Raw genomic sequence first — 18,876 nt, forward strand, 5'->3', positions numbered from 1 at the left:
TACATTAAAATATAATGTCTAAAGTAAAACAAAAACAAAAATTATGCGACAAAAATACTTTTTCCTCCTTTACTGCAGATTAGTGAGGGTATTACATAGTGTATCTTCACCTAAGGGAACATAAGATCTTCGATTTGTTTGAGCCTTTACAGTCTACCAAGAGTTTTCACCCACAGAATTTCAACTAATTTCAATTCAATCTCACAGTCCTGGGAAGTCAGCAGGACTGAAATGCCGTGGCCAAGGTTTGGAGGGTGACGTGTCCAAGGCGACATGATTATACCAGGAGCTGGACCAATGCCCAGAGCCAGTCTCCTGAAAGCTGTAGCCTGCTCTTTCGCGTATGGTGCCACTCTCTTCTCCACGTGATAAAAAGCAAGGGGAGGAGCATCACAGTGGCCGCTTCTAGTGGAAAGCCCACCCATGGAGTGCAGGCTGCACGTTGTAGAAAGCAGCTGAGCGTGACACAGCAAGAGCCGCAACAACGGCCGTCACATGCTCGCTCACAATCCCAAAGAAACACTTATGTACTGGATTCATACCACAGCACTCCTGACACTGGGAAAAGTGGGTCTATTTTTCCTATTTATTGATGAGCGATTTCTATCTAAACATCCTTAAATAAGAGAAGGGTTGACTAAATCATCTCATTCTTTAACACAGCACAGGCTAGTGGTTAGAGGCCCTGCCCGGGACTGAACCCACACAGACTGTGAACTTAGGCACATTAACCTCTCTGAGCCTCATTTCTCATCTTAAAGTGGGAATAATAACAGCACTGACCAGAGAGGGCTACATAAAGATTAAATCAGTTAATATCTGTAAAGTGCTTACAACAGTACCATACAGTAAATACTACAAGGGTCTGTGAAATACAATGGAGAGTATTTAAAAACTTGGGAAAATGTTCAGAATAAGTCTTTTAAAAAACAAGATTACCGATGGAATCACCCTAATGTATCTACACACAGGAAGCTGACAGACTGCTCATGGCCACCATCTCCACACCCTCTCGTCCTCTCTCTCCCTGCTAACAGAACCCCACTTTGTGCAGGTACCCCTCTTCCTTCCCAGACGTGAGCTGCATGGGACTCTGACCAGTCTGGCTGTAGCGAGGTGGGGAGACACAGAGGGCTGTCAGCACACACGGCCCCGGTGACGCTCACTAGTCCACTCAGGAGCCTGGGAGACTGGCTCGCGCAGTGCAAGGGAGGATGACAGTATTCTCCTTACCCTCGGTTTTCCTTTCTGCAGTCTCAGTCCAAACGCATTAAATGGAAAATTCCAGAAATGAACAATTTCTAAGTTTTAAACTGCACACCACCATTCTGAGTAGCGTGAGGAAGTCTCGCGACATCCAGCTCCGTCCTCAAATCCTCCCGTTGTCCAGTGTATGTACACTATACACACTCCCCACCCACTAGTCACATAGTAGCCGTCTGGGTTATCAGACTGACTGTCGTGGTATCACAGTGCTTCTGTTCAGGTCACCCTTAGAATAGCCTAACGCTACCTCACAATGCTTATGTCATTCACTTCATTTCCCCTCATCATGTAGGCACTGTATCATCTTACATTATCACAAGAAAAAGAAGGGGGAATGCAGTACAGTAAGACATTTGAAGAGATACACCACGTTTACTGAACTTTTATTACAGTATATTGTTGTCATTATTCTATTTCGTTATTGTTGATCACTTACTATGCCTAATTTATAAATTAAATTTTATCACAGGTAAAACAGCATATATAAGGTTTGGTACTATCCAAGGTTTCAGGCATCCACTGGGTCTTGGAAAGCACCCCTCTCAGATAAAGGGGGACTACTGTACATTTTAGGTTGGGGAGTTTTCTCTCTTGGTCTGTCCTGCTGCATGTGAACACGGAAACAGCCCAGTGGCTGCTGGGCAGTTGGGCTACAGTGCAAAGAGAGATATTATAACCACAAGGACAATTGGCCTTAGGAGAGAATTTAAGTACCTGGTACCTGAAGACACTGCTAAGCTACTAATCATGCTGCATCTACAGCCCACCTCCTCTGTAAGTTTCTAGGTGTATCACACATATTATGAACATTTAACCTAATTAGAGGCCAGGTTTTATTTACCTGCAGTCAAAATACCCTGGTGTGTTGCACACAGTAGGTGCCTGACTAAGTCTGTGCCATCTGTCCTCCCCTGCCTTTCTGTTACAATGGGATAGGTGTCCCTCTGCCTTGCTGTGAGTCATGACTCTAGCTGCTTCAGCTGCAGTCCTGTGGGAAGCTGGGTGCCAGTCAGCGCATAAGATGAATGCTAAACATGTCACAATGACTCTGGGAATCTCTACAACATGAGATTTACGCTCAGCTCATGCTGTAGGAGGCAACTGGCTGAGGACACTTGCAGACCCACAGGCCTACCCCTCGCTCACTCTGGAATAGTCACTGGCACTTTTAAACTGTCATTCTCCTGCTCCCTGACTGTTTTCTGCCCAACACGGATGTTGAGTATTTGAAGTTAGGTGCACACCGTACACACTTTCCCGATGCTACCTCGTTAATTCCCAGTCTCAATTACTCTCTCTACACTGATGATGCTAAACCCAGTCTCCAGTCCACATCTCTTTCCTGAACTCCAAAGTACCATATTCTTGGATGTCTAATTGCTGGCTGAAATCCACTTACATGTCCCCACGGCACCACATGTCATTCACCCTCCCACCCCCACCAATCGTGTCCTCCTTCCATGTTTCCTAATACAAAGGAAAGAATTGTCACCTCTTCTCCAGCTGCCCAAACTGGAAATCCAGATCTCATCCTTGGTCTGCCTCTCTTTTACTCCACTCTACCCAACCTATACAGTTCATGTCACGTTGACCTCCTAAATCTCTCCCAAAACCATCCTATGTCTCCATCTGCACTGGTGACACTCCAGTTCTGGCCACTGTCATCTCTTACCTAGGTTACTGCCCTTTCTAGCATGATCATTTCAAAAATGCAAAATGTGAATGCTTCACCCCTTTGCTTAAAAAGCCTCTGCATGTTTTGCCCACTGTTCTTGGGACAATCTAAACACCTTAACCTGGCCTATCAGACCATAGGATCAGAACTCTGCTCACCTCTTCAGCCTCACCTCTCCAATACCTGCCCCTGAGGTTCAGTACTCCGCCTGCCAGCTCTGGCTTCACTTCCTTCTTACCCTTTGGTCTCAGCTACTGTCTATTTGTCCTTCAGACCTCGGCTTCTCCTCTCTAGTGTTCCCTTTCCTTTTCTCTCCACATGGGCTAAGGACCCTTCCTTGGTACAACCACACTATGAGAACCCCGTACTAACCCTATCATAGCACATATCACCCTTACTGTCACTGTGTGTTAGGTCCTTCCTAAGCTCCTTGAGTGCAGAGACAGCCTTTTCTTCAAATGATCTCAATGCCTAAACCACAGTCAATGGGTATTGGCTTTATTAAAAGAAAACAGTTTTTTAAGTGCTGGAAGAAAACACATGGAAATGTTAAGAGTGTTTCTAAGTTGGGGGATCATGGGTGATTTTTATTTTCTTGCTACACCTACAAATGACTCCTGAACTTAAAAAAAATTGTTAACTTCGAGTAAGTCAAAGAGTGCTTGAAATATTAAAAATAATTTTTTGCACAACTGAAAAACATCTTGTAGTTCTAACAGAAAAATGAGACTTAACTTATGTGAGGCTTACCCTCATACTCCAATGAGACAAAATACACCCACTTACTTCCATATTGTCTCAACCTCCAGCTACAGTCTCTGCCCTCTCCTCTGCAGAAAGGGCTTAGACTACACAAGCCAGAGGATGCAAAAGAATCCGACACTTCCAGCAGAATTCCCGTGCCCTGCTTGCCCCTCTCCAAGGACAGGTCCCCTCGATGTTTCCTGGGGAGAGCGTTACTCTGCCAGTGGTGCTTTCGAGACAATATTCCTTTCTAAAAGGATTAAATGTACCAGCTTCTCCATATCCTCTAAGGGGAACAAAGTTATCATCAATATGCGCTTAGCAGGGATTAGGAAACAACCAATCAAAACCTGGCTAACCCATAAGACTGTCAGCTGATTTCTCAACAGAAACTTTGCAGGCAAGAAAGAAGTGGCAGGAAATATTCCAAGTGATGAAAAGCAAGGACATATAACCAAGATTGCTCTACCCAGCAAGGCTGTCATTTAGAATTGAAGGACAGATAAGGAGCTTCCCAGACAAGAAAAAGCTAAAAGAATTCATCACCACCAAACCAGTATTACAAGGACTCTTAGAGGGACTTCTTTAAGATAGGAGGGGGGTTAAGGATGGATGAAAGGGGAAGGGATTAAGAAGTACAAACTGGTTGTTAGACAGTAGTCAGGGGGATGTAGGTTATAGCATAAGGAATATAATCAATGGTATTGTAATAACTAGGTATGGTGCCAGAGAGGTGTTAGATCTATCAGAGTGATAGAGGGGAATGGGGTTGGGGGCAGGGTGAAAAAGGTGAAGGCATTAAGAAATACAAATTGATAGTTAATACAGTATGGGCGATATAATCAACAATGTTGTAGAGATCATGTAAGGTGCCAGATGGGCACTGGACTTATCAGGGGGATCACGTCACAGACTGTGTAGATGCCTGACCAATGTGCTGCACACCTAAAGAGCTGAAGTAGAATACTACTGAATGTCAACTGTAACTAAATGTATAGTTATATATAGTCATGGGGTGTGGAGTACAACATAGGGAAGATAGTCGATGGTACTGTAACAGCTATATAAGATGTCAGCGGGGTAGTAGCTTGGGGGGTGGGTTATCACTTTATGAGGGGTTTCGATGTCTAACTATTACATTGCTTTGTACACCTGAAACTAATTTAAAAAAAAAAAAGATGTCCTCCACCCCCAAAACAGTAGCGAATAGCTCACTGGTGACCACCAGTAGAAGTTGCTAGAGCCCCAATTCATTATTCTGACAATTGATAAACAAAGGCATGCCTGAAGAACGTAAACAAACAAAACAAACAAATAAAACAAAAAAACCTGGCTAAAATAGTTAAAACTAAACTCACTTTCAAATAAGTATGAATATATGCTTTTTTCAGGTTATACAGCATTTTTTCTTTTTTTATGACATGCTTTCTGCAAACTTCTACAATGATGATTCACACTTTGCCATTTAAGGCCAATGTTTTATTCTGGCTGAATATCTATTGGGCCTTATTACGACCTTTAATTTCTGCCATTCTCCCCCAACAGAAGACTAAGGAGGTTTTCACACTGAGTGGGAATCTGGGAGCAGACCTGCATTGTTTCTGAACCACAGAAGGACAATCAAATCCATTAACAGTCACATCAGCTGAACCCCCCGCCCCCCACCCCCGGCTTTCCAACCCTCAATACTGATGACATGGCCATTAGAAATGGCTAACTGGGGCCAGCCGGGTGGCTCAGGTGGTTGGAGGGCCTGTGCTCCTAACACCGAGGTCACCTGTTCGATTCCCACAGGGGCCAGTGAGCTGCGCCCTCTACAGCTAAGATTGTGAACAACGGCTCTCCCTGGAGCTGGGCTGCCGTGAGCAGCCGGAGGTTGCTGTGTGCTGCCGTGGGCTACTGTGTGCCAGCGTGAGTAGCCAGCAGCCATCATGAGCTGCTGTGTGCTGCTGTGGGCTGCCGAGTGCTGCCAGGAGTGGCGGGTGGCCAGCATGAGCGGCCGGCAGCCGGCGAGAGCTGCCGTGAGCGGTCCACTGGCGACCAAATGCCTCAGTGAGGGGGAGCGCAAGGCTCATAATGGGCCAGGGAGCTGTGTTCTACACCACTAGACTGAGAAACAACGGCTTGAACCGGAGTGGGGGTAAGGCGGAAAGAAGAAAGGGGGTAGAAAAAGAAATGGCTAACTGTACTGGAGTGATTAGCATCAATTACCAAACTGGCTACCACTCCTTTCATCTCTGATTATCATTGATTATCTAATGAATTTAGGACAAGCCAATAGTTCCAGGGTCAAATATTTCAATCTGCAAGATGGAAATCTATCATAGCTCAGAACTTACCAGGCATTACAAAATAAAACATTTACCTTTGACATATTTAACTTTTCTCAGATCATTTATTTATAATTAGGAGTTTACTAAATGATATCCAAGACTCTAAAGTATTAACTGGAATTTGAAAGATAAATCACCTATTTCCTCTCCACCATAACATTTAGGGGGCTCATCGTTATAACATGAATGGCAAAGTGAAAAGAGTATAGTGTGTACACTATAAACTAGGAACACAATAACCAGCATAGATTTTTATGAACCACATGTAATATGCTTCTCCCTCTTAAAAACACACACACATAGAAAATACATTAAAAAAAAAAATTTTCTTTTACCATGAAGTTTCTTCTTGGTATCTCAGAGATTTTAAAATTGCAACACTAAAACCATCTCAAATTAGGACCCCAAAATCTACAGCTTGCAAGAGTTCAGAGGAAACAAACACTGCCAGTGAAGCAATGCAGGTTCCCATCACTTGACTATTCGGTTTCATCTGAACCTCACTGAGTATTCTTCTGACTATTTCTTTAGGACATAAGCATAGAGGAGAACTCCAAGTTCACTTAGTTTCAGAGAAGAACACGTTATAAAACTGTTAGAAAAGGTGACACAGTTTGCTCTGGCACATGGAAGTGGAGGGCCCAAGCTCCTCGGCACACCTCTACTCATAAGAAACCCAGTTGTTTGGCTGATGTATGACCTCGTTCTGGGAAGCTCTTGTACCAGGACTATTGCAATGAAGACAATCTGGGCTACAGGCCAACATGCCACACCATTTCATTATGGAAAGAGGCTATGAGCATTGATAGTTAATTGATTACAGCAGCTCATTATTAGCCCTGACTTCACTCCTAGTAGAGTTGTCACTACTCAAGAGAGCATGTTTTAATTTTTAGATCAAAACTACACTGCAGGGATGACTTTAGGCTTCCTAGGCCCAGAGTATTAGATTCGGCACAAGTTTCATTATAATAGGAAGGGAAAGGGAGGAAAGAGATGGGAAATAAGAAAATCCCAGAAATCATTTACGGAAAGAAAGACAGTCCTAGAAACTAGCTGGGGCAGCCTGGGACTTTCTAGTTATTAAAAAAAGAAAGAAAGAAAGAAAGAAAAACCCACGTAGAGTTCCAGAGCCAAGCTAACTGAAGAGCTTATTTAGGATAGAGAAGCATTTCTACAAATGCTAATGAAGTCACAGAAAACACTAAATGCCCATCTTCAACTCCGACTTTTCTTTTGAGCTAAAATGTTTTCATGTTTCTAGGCAAAATGTAACAGAATTCTAATATTTAAAGAAAAACCTCTGCTTCAATACAACTTCCTTGTAATAACAACAAAATATTTAGTATTTTAAAATCTCCAAACCACATGTAATATGCTGTTCTTTTCCTTCCTACACTTATATAAATATTCCTAAAATATTCCAAAACTTCAGTACTCCTCATGAGAACTGTTGATCTGCTAAATTAACAAAAGAGTAAGGAATAATAAAAGGCATTAAACTCTGAAGATTAAGAAAAAAACTTCTTCACTCAGCAGTCTATGGTCTCTACTAAGCAGTTCTCAGCCGATGAAGCAGAGTGTGGCCCAGGAGCTCTCTGCAGCCGCTGACCTCAGGCTCACTGACACAATTTTAAAGGCGGGTCCCAATCCTATCTAGGGAGTGCCTGAAGTTTCTAGGACATAATCATCCGCTAAACATCTCCCTTTTGTTACTCATGAGATAAGGCTACTGGAATCTAAGAAGCTCTCAGATTAACTGGGTTCAAGATTAAATAGCCCACATAATTCACCTAGCATTATTTTTACCAATACTGATTTGCATAAAGCCAATGTCCAGCTCAAATATGGAAACAGTCACTGTACCAATTTCAAAATAAAGTACTTCAGTCCTACCATACCGAACTAACACAGTTTAAATGCTTACTCTTTCAGAGTACTACAGCTTTAATAGTTTATTTAAATTCCTAAAGAGAATCAAGATTAAAATCTAAACATAGTTTTCTATCATTTTAGATAGTCATTTAGGCTTTGGCCTTAGAATTTATATAAAATCTTTAAAGATTGGGAAGAGGGTAGAAAGCATAGCGAGCAGACAAGTAACTTCATTAAAAAAAAAAAGCGCTATCTATAAACACTCTCATGCATACTGATTATAAAAGAAATTTGGGAGAATGGCTTCTCCAAAGCTCCAACTTCCCCATGAATAGACTTTGTACTTACTGTAATGCTCACCTGGTCTCCTGCCAGAACAAATATTTTAATATAAAATTTAATAAATGGGACTAAAAGTATTATGTCTAATTTAAAATTCCATATTGTGTAAACTATTGATATTAACATAATTGAGTTTGTAAACAATCCATTTGCAGAAGCTAACCTTAGACACTGTATTGACCCAAAATATCTAGTGGGGCTCATCTGCAAAATGAAGCATCAATGCCTGGAATTCATTAAAAGTGTTACATGTTTAATTTCTCCTGCCCTACAGCTCCATTGTCTCGTAAAAATTTTCCTTTGATGTCCCCCACTAAAAGAATTAAAGGAATATTGTAATTGAAATGTCATCAATAATTCACAAAACCCTCCTCCACAGCAATACATCTGATGAAATATTAATTGAGCTCCACAGACTGACAGTCTGCAGAGGAGCACTTGCCTGTAATTTGAACCACGAGTCCTGATCTTGCTGTAGCTCAGACCTGCCAAGAAGGCAATTATCTGGATGGTCTTGCCCAATCCCATTTCATCTCCCAGAATTCCTCCTGCCTGCTGGCAGTGCAATTCCCACAGCCACCTAACACCTGTCTGCTGGTACCTACAACAACAAACACCAACAAGAAAAAGAAAATGGCAAATGGTGGGTAATACAGATCATAACAGAAAGTACTCATGAATTAATCATTTGGCTAGGTCCTAGTACCAGTCAGAGAAACATGCTGGATGTGTGTTTTACATGAGTATTATATTTATAAGGTCATACATTTTTGATTACCTAGACATAAAATCACAAATTTTTCTTTACAGAATGTTAACACATTTCTAATTAAACTGATAGATGGGGTAATTAAGGACTATTTCATTTCTTTTTCAACATTAAAAATAGCTTGGTAAACAAGCATAACTTATTATCTTTCATTTAGTATATTTATGAAAAAAAATCTCAAATATTTTTAGATTTTTAAGTTCCAATAACTTTTCTATGAAAAAAAAGGTGTAAACAGCATCAAAAAGCAGGACAGAGAATACCACAATTTACAGTATATATTGCTGAAAAGTCACTTGGTAATCATATTATCTTTTTACAGGAAAATTAAATTAAACTTTAAGGCCATAAACAAGCCTAAATAAAAGAGCTGCTCGCAAAACTAGTACCTAACAGGTGATTCTGTCATATTACTAGCAGATGCAAAAAAGAACAGATTAAAGACTCAAGAATACAAAAGGTCTTTTTAATATTTTAAAACAGAACTTGATTCAAGGACTTTTTCATAGATACAAAAACATCAGAGGTATTAAAATTTTAAATAAGGAATACAAGTCAAAGAGAAATAACACAGTCCCTCTACCAAAAAAAAAGTTGGTATTTTCCTTTCCTTTCTCTGCCAATAGCATATTTAGTCTATAATCTAAAAATAAAGTTTAAAAAAGGAATAATGCAAAAAGAATTTTTGAGAGTGAAAGCTTTAACTCTCACTGGTACAAAGACTGTATGCACAATTAAAACGGAATCTAAAGCAGAAAACACTTAAGTTAAAAGACAGTGAAATCCAAAGGATTTTTTTTCTAAATAAAATACCAAGACTAATGAGCCTTCCACCTTAAAAGAAAGTGGTTTTGCTGTTTTACTGCCCAAATGTTTACTATTTGGTACATGGGACATCCACCTAAAATCTCATGATGGACTTCAGTCCTTGTTGAACTAGTTTTATTTAATCTTTTCACAGTAAAATGTGTCATAATTAACTTTCCCCCAGTATTCTTCAAAGTCAATTCCAAAAGTTTTACTCTAGCTGTTGCCATTATTATCTATCAAATAAGAAACACTTTGAATGAGAATTTTGCTGCTTTACTAAGTTTACTCATTATACTGCACACTTCAAATACAAATCCTGGAAAAAAAGGAATAAAAATCCAAACACAGTAAGTGTAGTCTGGATAAAAGATCATTTACTTCGGGAAGAAGGGCACGTTCTATTAACAAGTGGTATGTAATCAGAGGAGAAAGGCTACCACTTAAGGAGCCTACTGCCAGGAGGGACCAGGCCCATAGAGCCTCAAAACCACTCTGTGGGGAGACGTTCAGCCCATTTTATAGTTGGGGAACAAAGGCACAGAGAGGTTAAAGGTCACACTGATTAAAAAAAAAAAAATGAGCAAGCCAGAAATGAAATCCAGAACTTCTGATTCCAAACCATTTTAGAGATAATCTTGATCAATGGAGGGAGCTATTTTGCTCTCTGGGGGACATCTGGCAATATCTAGAGACATTTCTGGTTGATACAACCAGGAAAGAGCAATTGTCATCTAGTGGTAGAGGCCAGAGATGCTGTTCAACATCTTACAATACACAGCAATAGTCCCTACAACAAAGAATTATTCAACCCCAAATATCAGTTGTGCTACAGATGAGAAACCCACATCTAGAATAAAAGCTGGTTGTGAACTGGCTACACTAGCCTAATCTCAGCTTTGGAAAAAGACGTATTCAAAAAACTCTCCCAAAAAAAATGATGTACGGTGGTCCCCCCTTATGAGTGGTTTCGCTTTCCGCAGTTTCAATTACTTGCAGTCAACCACAGTCCGAAAATATTAAATGGAAAATTCCAGAAATAAACAATTCGTAAGTTTTAAACTGCACACAGTTCTGAGTAGCGCGATAAAGTCTCGTGCCTTCCTACTCCATCCCACCCGGACGTGAAGCATCCCTTTGTCCAGCGTCTCCCCGTTAGTCACTCAGTAGCCTTACCGGTTACCAAATCCACTGTCATGGTATCGCAGTGCTTGTGCTCAAGTCACCCTGATTTTACTTAACAACTGATGCTGGCTGGCAATTCGGATAGTCCAAAGAGAAGCTGTAAAGTGCTTCCTTTAAGTGAAAAGGTGAACGTTTGGTACTATCTGTGGTCTCAGGAACCCTTTGGAGGTCTTGGAACATATGGCCCTGGGATAAGGGGAGAGAGACTACTGTACAGTTTCCAGAATCACCAAATTCTAGTCAATGGACCGACCTCCTTTTACAAAGGTACAGAACAACTACGGAGCCAGCTCCCTGGGCAGAGCAGGGACCAAAATCTCCCAGGGGTCATTCCAGTGTTTTCCTGCACTGCACTGCCTCCCCCCAACATGGGTCCAACACCTCTCTTTGTTTGGGGCCAATCAACATAAAGTGGGAAGAGTCTGGAGAGGAGCGATGGAGAAACATGAAAGAAGAAAGGGTGACTGGTTTGTTATCCCAGAGGGAACATGGGAGGGAGTTAGGACATTTGGATTCTATGTGACCCAACAGAGGCAGTAACAATGTGCTAGGTGTTTCCTTGTCTAACAAATGTAATCTCCAAGGGTGTTCGAATCGCAGAGCATTGTGTGTTTGTAAGAAGATGATTAACACTAAAGAAATGACTTAAGGAAAAATATCTACTAGGCAGCCCCTTAAGTCACATCGCTACATGGAAATCCCCTAAAACAACCGGGGACAATGTACGAAGATGGCAGGAATGACTCTTTCTTTTCCTAAAGGCCCGCAGACTGCACCAGCACACTGGCTGGCAGGCGCGTGTGACTGGATGAGAATTTAGGGCGCCTGAGTTCTGCTTCCAGCAGTGCCCCTGACTGACTGACTTAGCTTTCGTTGCTTTAATTTCCTAATAACAAACATCGTAAAACAATTATATACTTTAAATGAAAGCAGGTTATGAAATTCTGTTTTCAGAACCTTTGCTAAGCATATAAAAATTACTCTTCAGGGAAAGTTAAAAGATTTTTACAAACTATTGTACCATAGTGAAGAAATTACTATAATCTGCTCTACCCTTGCGATCAAAGCATCACAAAATAACCACAGGTAATTGGTATATCTTGGCATTGTCACACTAAGTCAAGATTGCATTTACTGATGCAGCTAAAAGTAAGGTCAAAAGAGTGAAGTTTGTCATTTGATTGCTAAATTACACAGATGAATGCATTTGCTGGGCAAACTTTCAAAACAGAATTTTAAAAGTTAAACATGATCTTGCAGAAAATAGCACTTAAATGGATAATTGTACCTTCTGACTCCCTTGTGTACAACAATACCCTGTTAATTTAATTCCACAGAGTGCGGTAAATACAGTAAAAATATATCTACAGCTTAAAATTAAATTGGCCTGGCTAAAACTTAATCATAAAAGGAAAATGGAGACTATCCAATCCTATTACTTTTTTTCATATAGCAGAAGAAAAGGAACAGAAGTTTTAAAACATTTATGAAATATTTAAAATCCTGTTTTTGAAAGATGAAAAATGAAAACAAAATACTTTCCAAGAATGTGCAATTAAGATAAATTAAAAGAAAAACATGTTTACATTAACTACAATAAGGTTAACAGTCAATATACTGAGTCATATATACTCTTAGTAAGTAAAGTTTGGTTGTAACTGAAATTTCTTTGCTAGAACATTTCACGTGTATACAAAAATGCATGTTTAACTTGAGTCTTAAGGATATTTCCCCAATCACTTGTAGAAGTATCCTTTCTTTGATAAATAAATTTAATCTACAACTTGGGTATTCCTTCTGCTAGTACAACACTGATATTGTTTGGCCTATTCCTTAATAAGCAATCACTTTAGAGAAGATGAAGAGTTGGCAATAAATGTTGTATTTATTTATCTCTCCACAGTTAATTTTCATTTGGGAAATGCAATAAACAAAGTAGCCACCTTTCTGGGCCATAAAATATCTACAAAAATTACTGGAGAGATTCAGACTTGAATTTCTTTACAGTTTTTCTGTCCAATCAGGACACTTCATATCTTTAGAATTCAACTTTCCTATATGTTTAGTGGGATAAAATAACTATTCCCTGTCTCCCCTCGACCCCACCCGGAGAAAAATTAAAACTATAATGAAAGCTCTTTGAGAGGAAATATAAAAAGCATGCTATTTTTAAACAAACATCTTGCACAGCTGAATCTATGAAGGAGATTAAATGTAACCATCTCGAAGAAATCTGCATCCTGCACCCAACTAAGTGATGATCCAAGCGGCAGAAAGAAGATATTTAATGGTTTACCTTCCTATGTGCAGTGAAGAGGACTTCCTCAAGCACCTGGTTAAGTAAGTCTCAGGAGTGATGAGACTGGAGCTGTGCCCCAGTTTCACATCCATCATGGGCGACTAGCCCGGGCCTGGCAGGCGACAGGCATGCATGTATCACGCTATCGGGAAGGCCCGGCCACTTCACATGTGAAACACAGTCCGTTTCAAAGAGCAACTTAATCCTGAAGGTATTTGCCTGTACCTTCTCTTTTGACATTAGAACATCTACATAAAATATTTAGATGCGCATTTGGTCAGCTCAAAAGTATTATACCCTTAGGTACAATATAGGGCACTCAGAAAGTAATCTCAACAGTTTTTTATTTCCACGTAGAAGTAACAAAAAACCTCCCCAATATTGATTTGAATGTACAACTTCTCTTAATTAAGCTGATTTAAGAAATGAGAGGTTTGGTTCCTTAAAATTACTAAGAACAAAAAAACAACTCAATGTAGATGGTTTTTAAATGTGTTGCTTTTAGTCTGCTGAGACAGGTCCATACAGATTCATCAGTTTACAAACACACCCAATGCGCACTTTAGGCAATTTATTATCATCTAATTGTAATGAACGGCATGTGCTACAATTTCATTTGACAGGATCTGTATCTGCAATAAATTGCTGCAAGTACCTTAAGGCCCACAGGTAACTGCTATGTAATTCCTAAAATAGTAATTTGTACACAATGGCTTGATAACAGATATAAAGGAAAGAACACATGACACATACTTAAAAAGCTTTTTGAAAAGAAAACCCGGCATTTTAAAACCTTCATCAAATTCAGCATCACTTTCCTCAGAATCATCTTCAAGCTTCAAACTCTTCTCTTTGTCCTGCAGTCTCAGTTTGTTCCATCTCCTACCATAAAAATAAAAATCATACTTCCATTACTTTGGTTACAAAACAGATTAAAATAGATAATTCTAGATAGTGCACAGGGAAAACACAGGCAAATTAGAAAGGTCTTTTAGCTTTCTGCTGCCATCATTACCCAAAACACTGATATTCAAAGAAAAAGAAGAATTCTCTTTTCCTTCCTTCTCAATTCAATTCTTATTTGAATTATTATAGCTGTACTAGAAATATTTTTGTAAGGTCCCATTTCATTATCAAAACTACTTGCTCCTCCTCTGGCACACCCTAAGGGAAAATTTCTCTGTTAGTTCCTAAAATATATGAACTTAATTCCAGAAAAGATTCAATGAAAATTTCAATATAACTAAGTATCTCCAAAAGGGCAATATAACAAAACAACAGATTTTATTTATAATTACTATTTCTGTGCTAAAGATATGATAGTCATAGTATAAAACAGCACAGTATCTTAAACATAAAGCAAATTTTTGGTCAAAATTACTATATATCAGATTCACATATTGATTACTTAATGGTAATATATAAAGGAACTAATAATTATATCACTGAGGAAAAAAATGTGTTCACTAAATAAAATCTAATTCATAAATTTAGCAATACGTTTTTCAGATATAAAATAAAATGAACATTTATATTTCAGAGGAGTAATGCTATGTATGTATAACAGAAAAAAATGTCTAAAGATCTGAAAGTCTTAGCAACACACCAAGGTTTTTGGGAAGGTGCAGCCATTTAGCCAGACTAATTCTGCATTCATGTAACTATAATGGACACTTGTGTCACGAGTTAAAAAAAAAAAGTCAATAGCCTCACATTCTACTAACTTCCAAAATCAAAGGATGACTTTTTCCAGTATGCATGCAAGTGACTTTGAATTTCACAAAATGGTAGAAATGAATTAAAGCAGTAATACAGAGAAATGCCTCTGAAGTAAAAAGCTCACAGGAAGGGAACGAGAACAGCAACATTAAGAAGGCATTTATCCATCCGTCACTCATCATGCAAGAATAATAGAGGGAAAGTAACGGAGAAAATGGAGGAATAATATGGCACACACTGCCCAGTTAAACGGATGGTGTGTTTTCCAGGATTGATTACCAAGCCAGTGGAGGCCAAACACAGAGTGACAGGCAACCACACCCAGGAAGCTGCTGGAGGACCGTAAAGCACACCCTCTGATAAATTCCTGCCTTGCTGAAAATTCCATCTCTTCAAAGTACCAAAAAGAAGGGTTAGCTGAATTTAATTATAACCAATAAGGAAAAACGAGTTGATGATCTAAAACCACTTCTCGAGATACTAAGAGGACCTATAGGTAAGCAGTGTTGGTAATTTCCAGAGGACAGCCAATGGAAGAGGCAGCCTAGGGCCAAGGCTAAGGAAATAGCTTTCATATAACTACAAGGTTTAATATGTGGTAGTCTTTTTATGTAAAAATTGAATGACCTTTTTGTGCTTAACTTCTAAAGGCAATCTCTTCCTTTTATTTGTATTTTTCTTCCTTAAAAATCATCTCCATGCAATTGATGAAACGAAGTACCTCTAGGTGGCTATAACAGTCTTTGCTATTCTTCTGAGGTTCACATTACCTACAAATTTAATTACGTGCAATGGCCTACGGCAGCAGTTCTCAACCAGGGGCAAAGTGGCCATCCTCCGCCATCCCCCACAACACCAGGGTAATCTGACAACGTCTGGAGACATATTTGGTTGTTACAACTGCGGGGGGAGGGGAGATATACTACTAGCATCTAGCAGTGGACGCAGGGGATGCTGCAGGCACCCTACGATGTGCCAGGCAGTCCTCCACAACAAATGTTACCTCGTCTCAAATGTCAACAGTCTCAAATGCCAAAGCCGAGACACCTGGATACATAGGTACCTACTGGTGGAACTGAGAAACCAAAACAATGTACATATATTTTCTTGATGTATGTGTGTGTGTGTGTGTGTGTGTGTGTGTGTGTATGTATCTGAATTCTTGCTACTCACTATCTGAAATTTAGCAAACAAGCAATTTCAGATGAGATATTCCTCAGTAACCAAACTGTTACTATCAGAGCTCAGAACCAAACATCTGCATAACAAAAGGTAGTTATATTTAGCAAATTTATGTATAATAAAAATTTATGGAAAAAAATCACAAAAACTAGCACAGCCACTTAAAAATACTTCCTTTTACAACTACTCTAAGATAACTTTTTACAGGGAGAAAAAGAAACACACCGGAAGATACTGTCTTTCAAAGTTTGGCACAACAGGTCATTAAATGTATTACATACAAGGTCACGTAGTAAACTTCATTGATAGATGACAGCTGCCTCCTTAGACTTAGCCAGTAAATCTTTGTGGCTGTTAAATTTCCCACCGCATCACTCTGCATCAACAGGGTTTCAGCTTCCTCCTTCTGCCTCCCTCCCTCCTAAAATATACAGCATCATATCACCACAGAACACACAGCACCTAGGAAACCACATAAGCCGCTACAGAAACGATTGCATTTCAGTGTCTTCCGCTTCATAAAGATGAAAAGAGACAAACATTTATTCAGTTTGGGTAAAGGATGACTAAAGGTGGTGGGCAAAAATCATTATTGCCTACAAGTATTTGTATCATTGTGAAGACAAATCGCCCGAGTAGAATCGCATACACATATTCAAGACAGAAAAGACCAGGTTATGAAATCACATGCCTATGGGCTCAGGCTGTGCTGCTGTGTTAGACAGAGCAGCAGTCGCTCCTGTGCCTGCCAGCAAATACAGGCCTGCCTGTCGCCCACTGCAGCAGAGCAGCGCCAAGCGCGGCTGACGAGGATCACAGGGCAGGTACACTGGGGTGTGGAGGACTCACCTGAGCCAGACTCACCTGAATTCTGAGAGAAACAGTTGCTGCTCCAACCTTAGATGTCATCAAGGGTCTTATGCTCTCTGTACTGTGCTTAACCCGCTCGTCCTACAGCCTGGCAGGCTGCGTGATCTGTCTGGCCAGCAGGTATAAAGGGGGATTCTGTGCTATGAGTAAACTGGGCTTGACATACGCAGTAAAAGCAGGCCAAAAAAATCAAAGCCTGGACTCGGGTGGTCTGGAATCAAATCCTGACTGCCGTTTTTCAGCTCCTTAACCCAAGCAAGTAAATAATGTCTTTAGCATCTAAGTTTCCTCAACTGTGAGATGGGAGGACGACAGCATCCACTTCACTGGACCTTGGGGAGGTTACACGAAGCATCATCACATGTAAAGCACTCATTAGCGGGAGCTTATAACATAGTAAGGGCTACACCAATTAATGTATCGTATGTAATCCGACGTGTAGGTGTGAAGTCCTCACACAACCCCAGGCAGGAACATGACTCGGATCACTTACAGAAGAGGAAGCAAAGGTAATACACACTCCAGAACAATCGCATGTGGTAATGCAACGCACCGCAAAGTTTGAGAGAACGCTCGGAACATGGATATTTGTACAAAAACGAGGAAGGTTCATCAATGGATGCTCAGTAAAGTATTATGAATAACACGATCACCATGAATTTAAAAACCAGCCATCAGAAGGTACCTGCTAGAATATCTCAGTTTAAAAATTCTGCAACAGATTTATAAACAGTGAACTATCATGAAATATGGCTGTCTTTTATATGATATAACAAAAATTAGACACAGAATGACTTAAAATTGGTTGGGGTGGTTTGGAAAAATAAGATTCAGGCCCAAGTGATCTGAAATCTTAAAAATCATAAATGGCTAAAATGTCTCAATTCTATTATTTCAATAAATAAGCCAAATGACTAATTTTAAAAGTGGAAGGAGGCAGTAAGTAGTCCAATATTTACGTTTTTGGAAAAGAAATAAATTTTTCCTCTTTTCTACGCTCTCATTTAAAAAACTCCACACATGTAATAGTCACAGCTGCAGCCACATAAAACCAGTGGGCATGGTGCTCCTGGCAGCGTCTCTCCCTCACACAACTACGGCAGTCAGCCCGCTGCTCACTCCACTGGCAGCCACTCAGAAGAGAACCCAGTAATAAACATAAACTTCCGTTCCAATCAGATGTAGGCAGAGGAAACACTCCCTGGCTTCGCTACATTCGCGCAGGAACGAGAACCTGGTCCAGGCCGCAGGGCCTGGGGCTGATCCTGCTGTAATGATCGATCAGAAGCATCCTGGACTTGGGGCCAGACGGCTAGCAGCACGGCACAGCATACCCAGCTGCACCACATCAGGAACACCACGTCCTCCAGTGGTAACCTACTGGGGTAGCTCGTCAGTGGAACCCTAGCAATACACCTGAGAGCCAGTTGCCACCATTTAAAGTTAATTTATGTTCAAAACAGAACTTCAAGCATGTCAAGGGTGTTTCAACATACATAAGCGGGAAAACACAGCCAACTGCCATCATGTCATACCCCGTGGCTTCCTCATCTCTGTGCATCTGCATTCCTGTGCTGTCCTCAGCCTCCCTCCCCTCAACACACACATCCACACACTCCGTGGATCCTTGAGGCCTCCCCCCAAGCAGCCCTGACCAGTGAGGCATCCTATCCTCGAGGTGCCTCCCCAGCCTCTTGGCACCTTGAGCACATCTGGTGTGTCCACCAGAATGCTCACCAAGTGGTAGCATCTTTTGAAATCCGTATCTGTCTCTCTCTAAGACTGGGAGCCACTTGAGATTAGAGACTTC

The 18,876-nt window shown here is 40.4% G+C and overlaps 1 protein-coding gene across 2 annotated transcripts in view; it reads right to left on the bottom strand.

Annotated features, from left to right (window-relative positions):
* The window catches only part of ERCC6 (ERCC excision repair 6, chromatin remodeling factor), a 77,458-nt gene that overhangs the window by 33,459 nt on the left and 25,123 nt on the right, over positions 1-18,876 (bottom strand). For both annotated transcript variants that reach the window (XM_033130526.1, XM_033130525.1), the window contains exons 6-7: positions 14,049-14,177; positions 8,678-8,836 (exon numbers count right to left, since the gene is read on the bottom strand). In XM_033130526.1, coding sequence (XP_032986417.1) covers positions 8,678-8,836; positions 14,049-14,177 — 288 coding nt within the window. The remainder of the gene's footprint in view (positions 1-8,677; positions 8,837-14,048; positions 14,178-18,876) is intronic.

The sequence above is a fragment of the Rhinolophus ferrumequinum genome, chromosome 16 (genome assembly GCF_004115265.2).
Source record: "Rhinolophus ferrumequinum isolate MPI-CBG mRhiFer1 chromosome 16, mRhiFer1_v1.p, whole genome shotgun sequence".
Lineage (NCBI taxonomy): Eukaryota > Metazoa > Chordata > Mammalia > Chiroptera > Rhinolophidae > Rhinolophus > Rhinolophus ferrumequinum.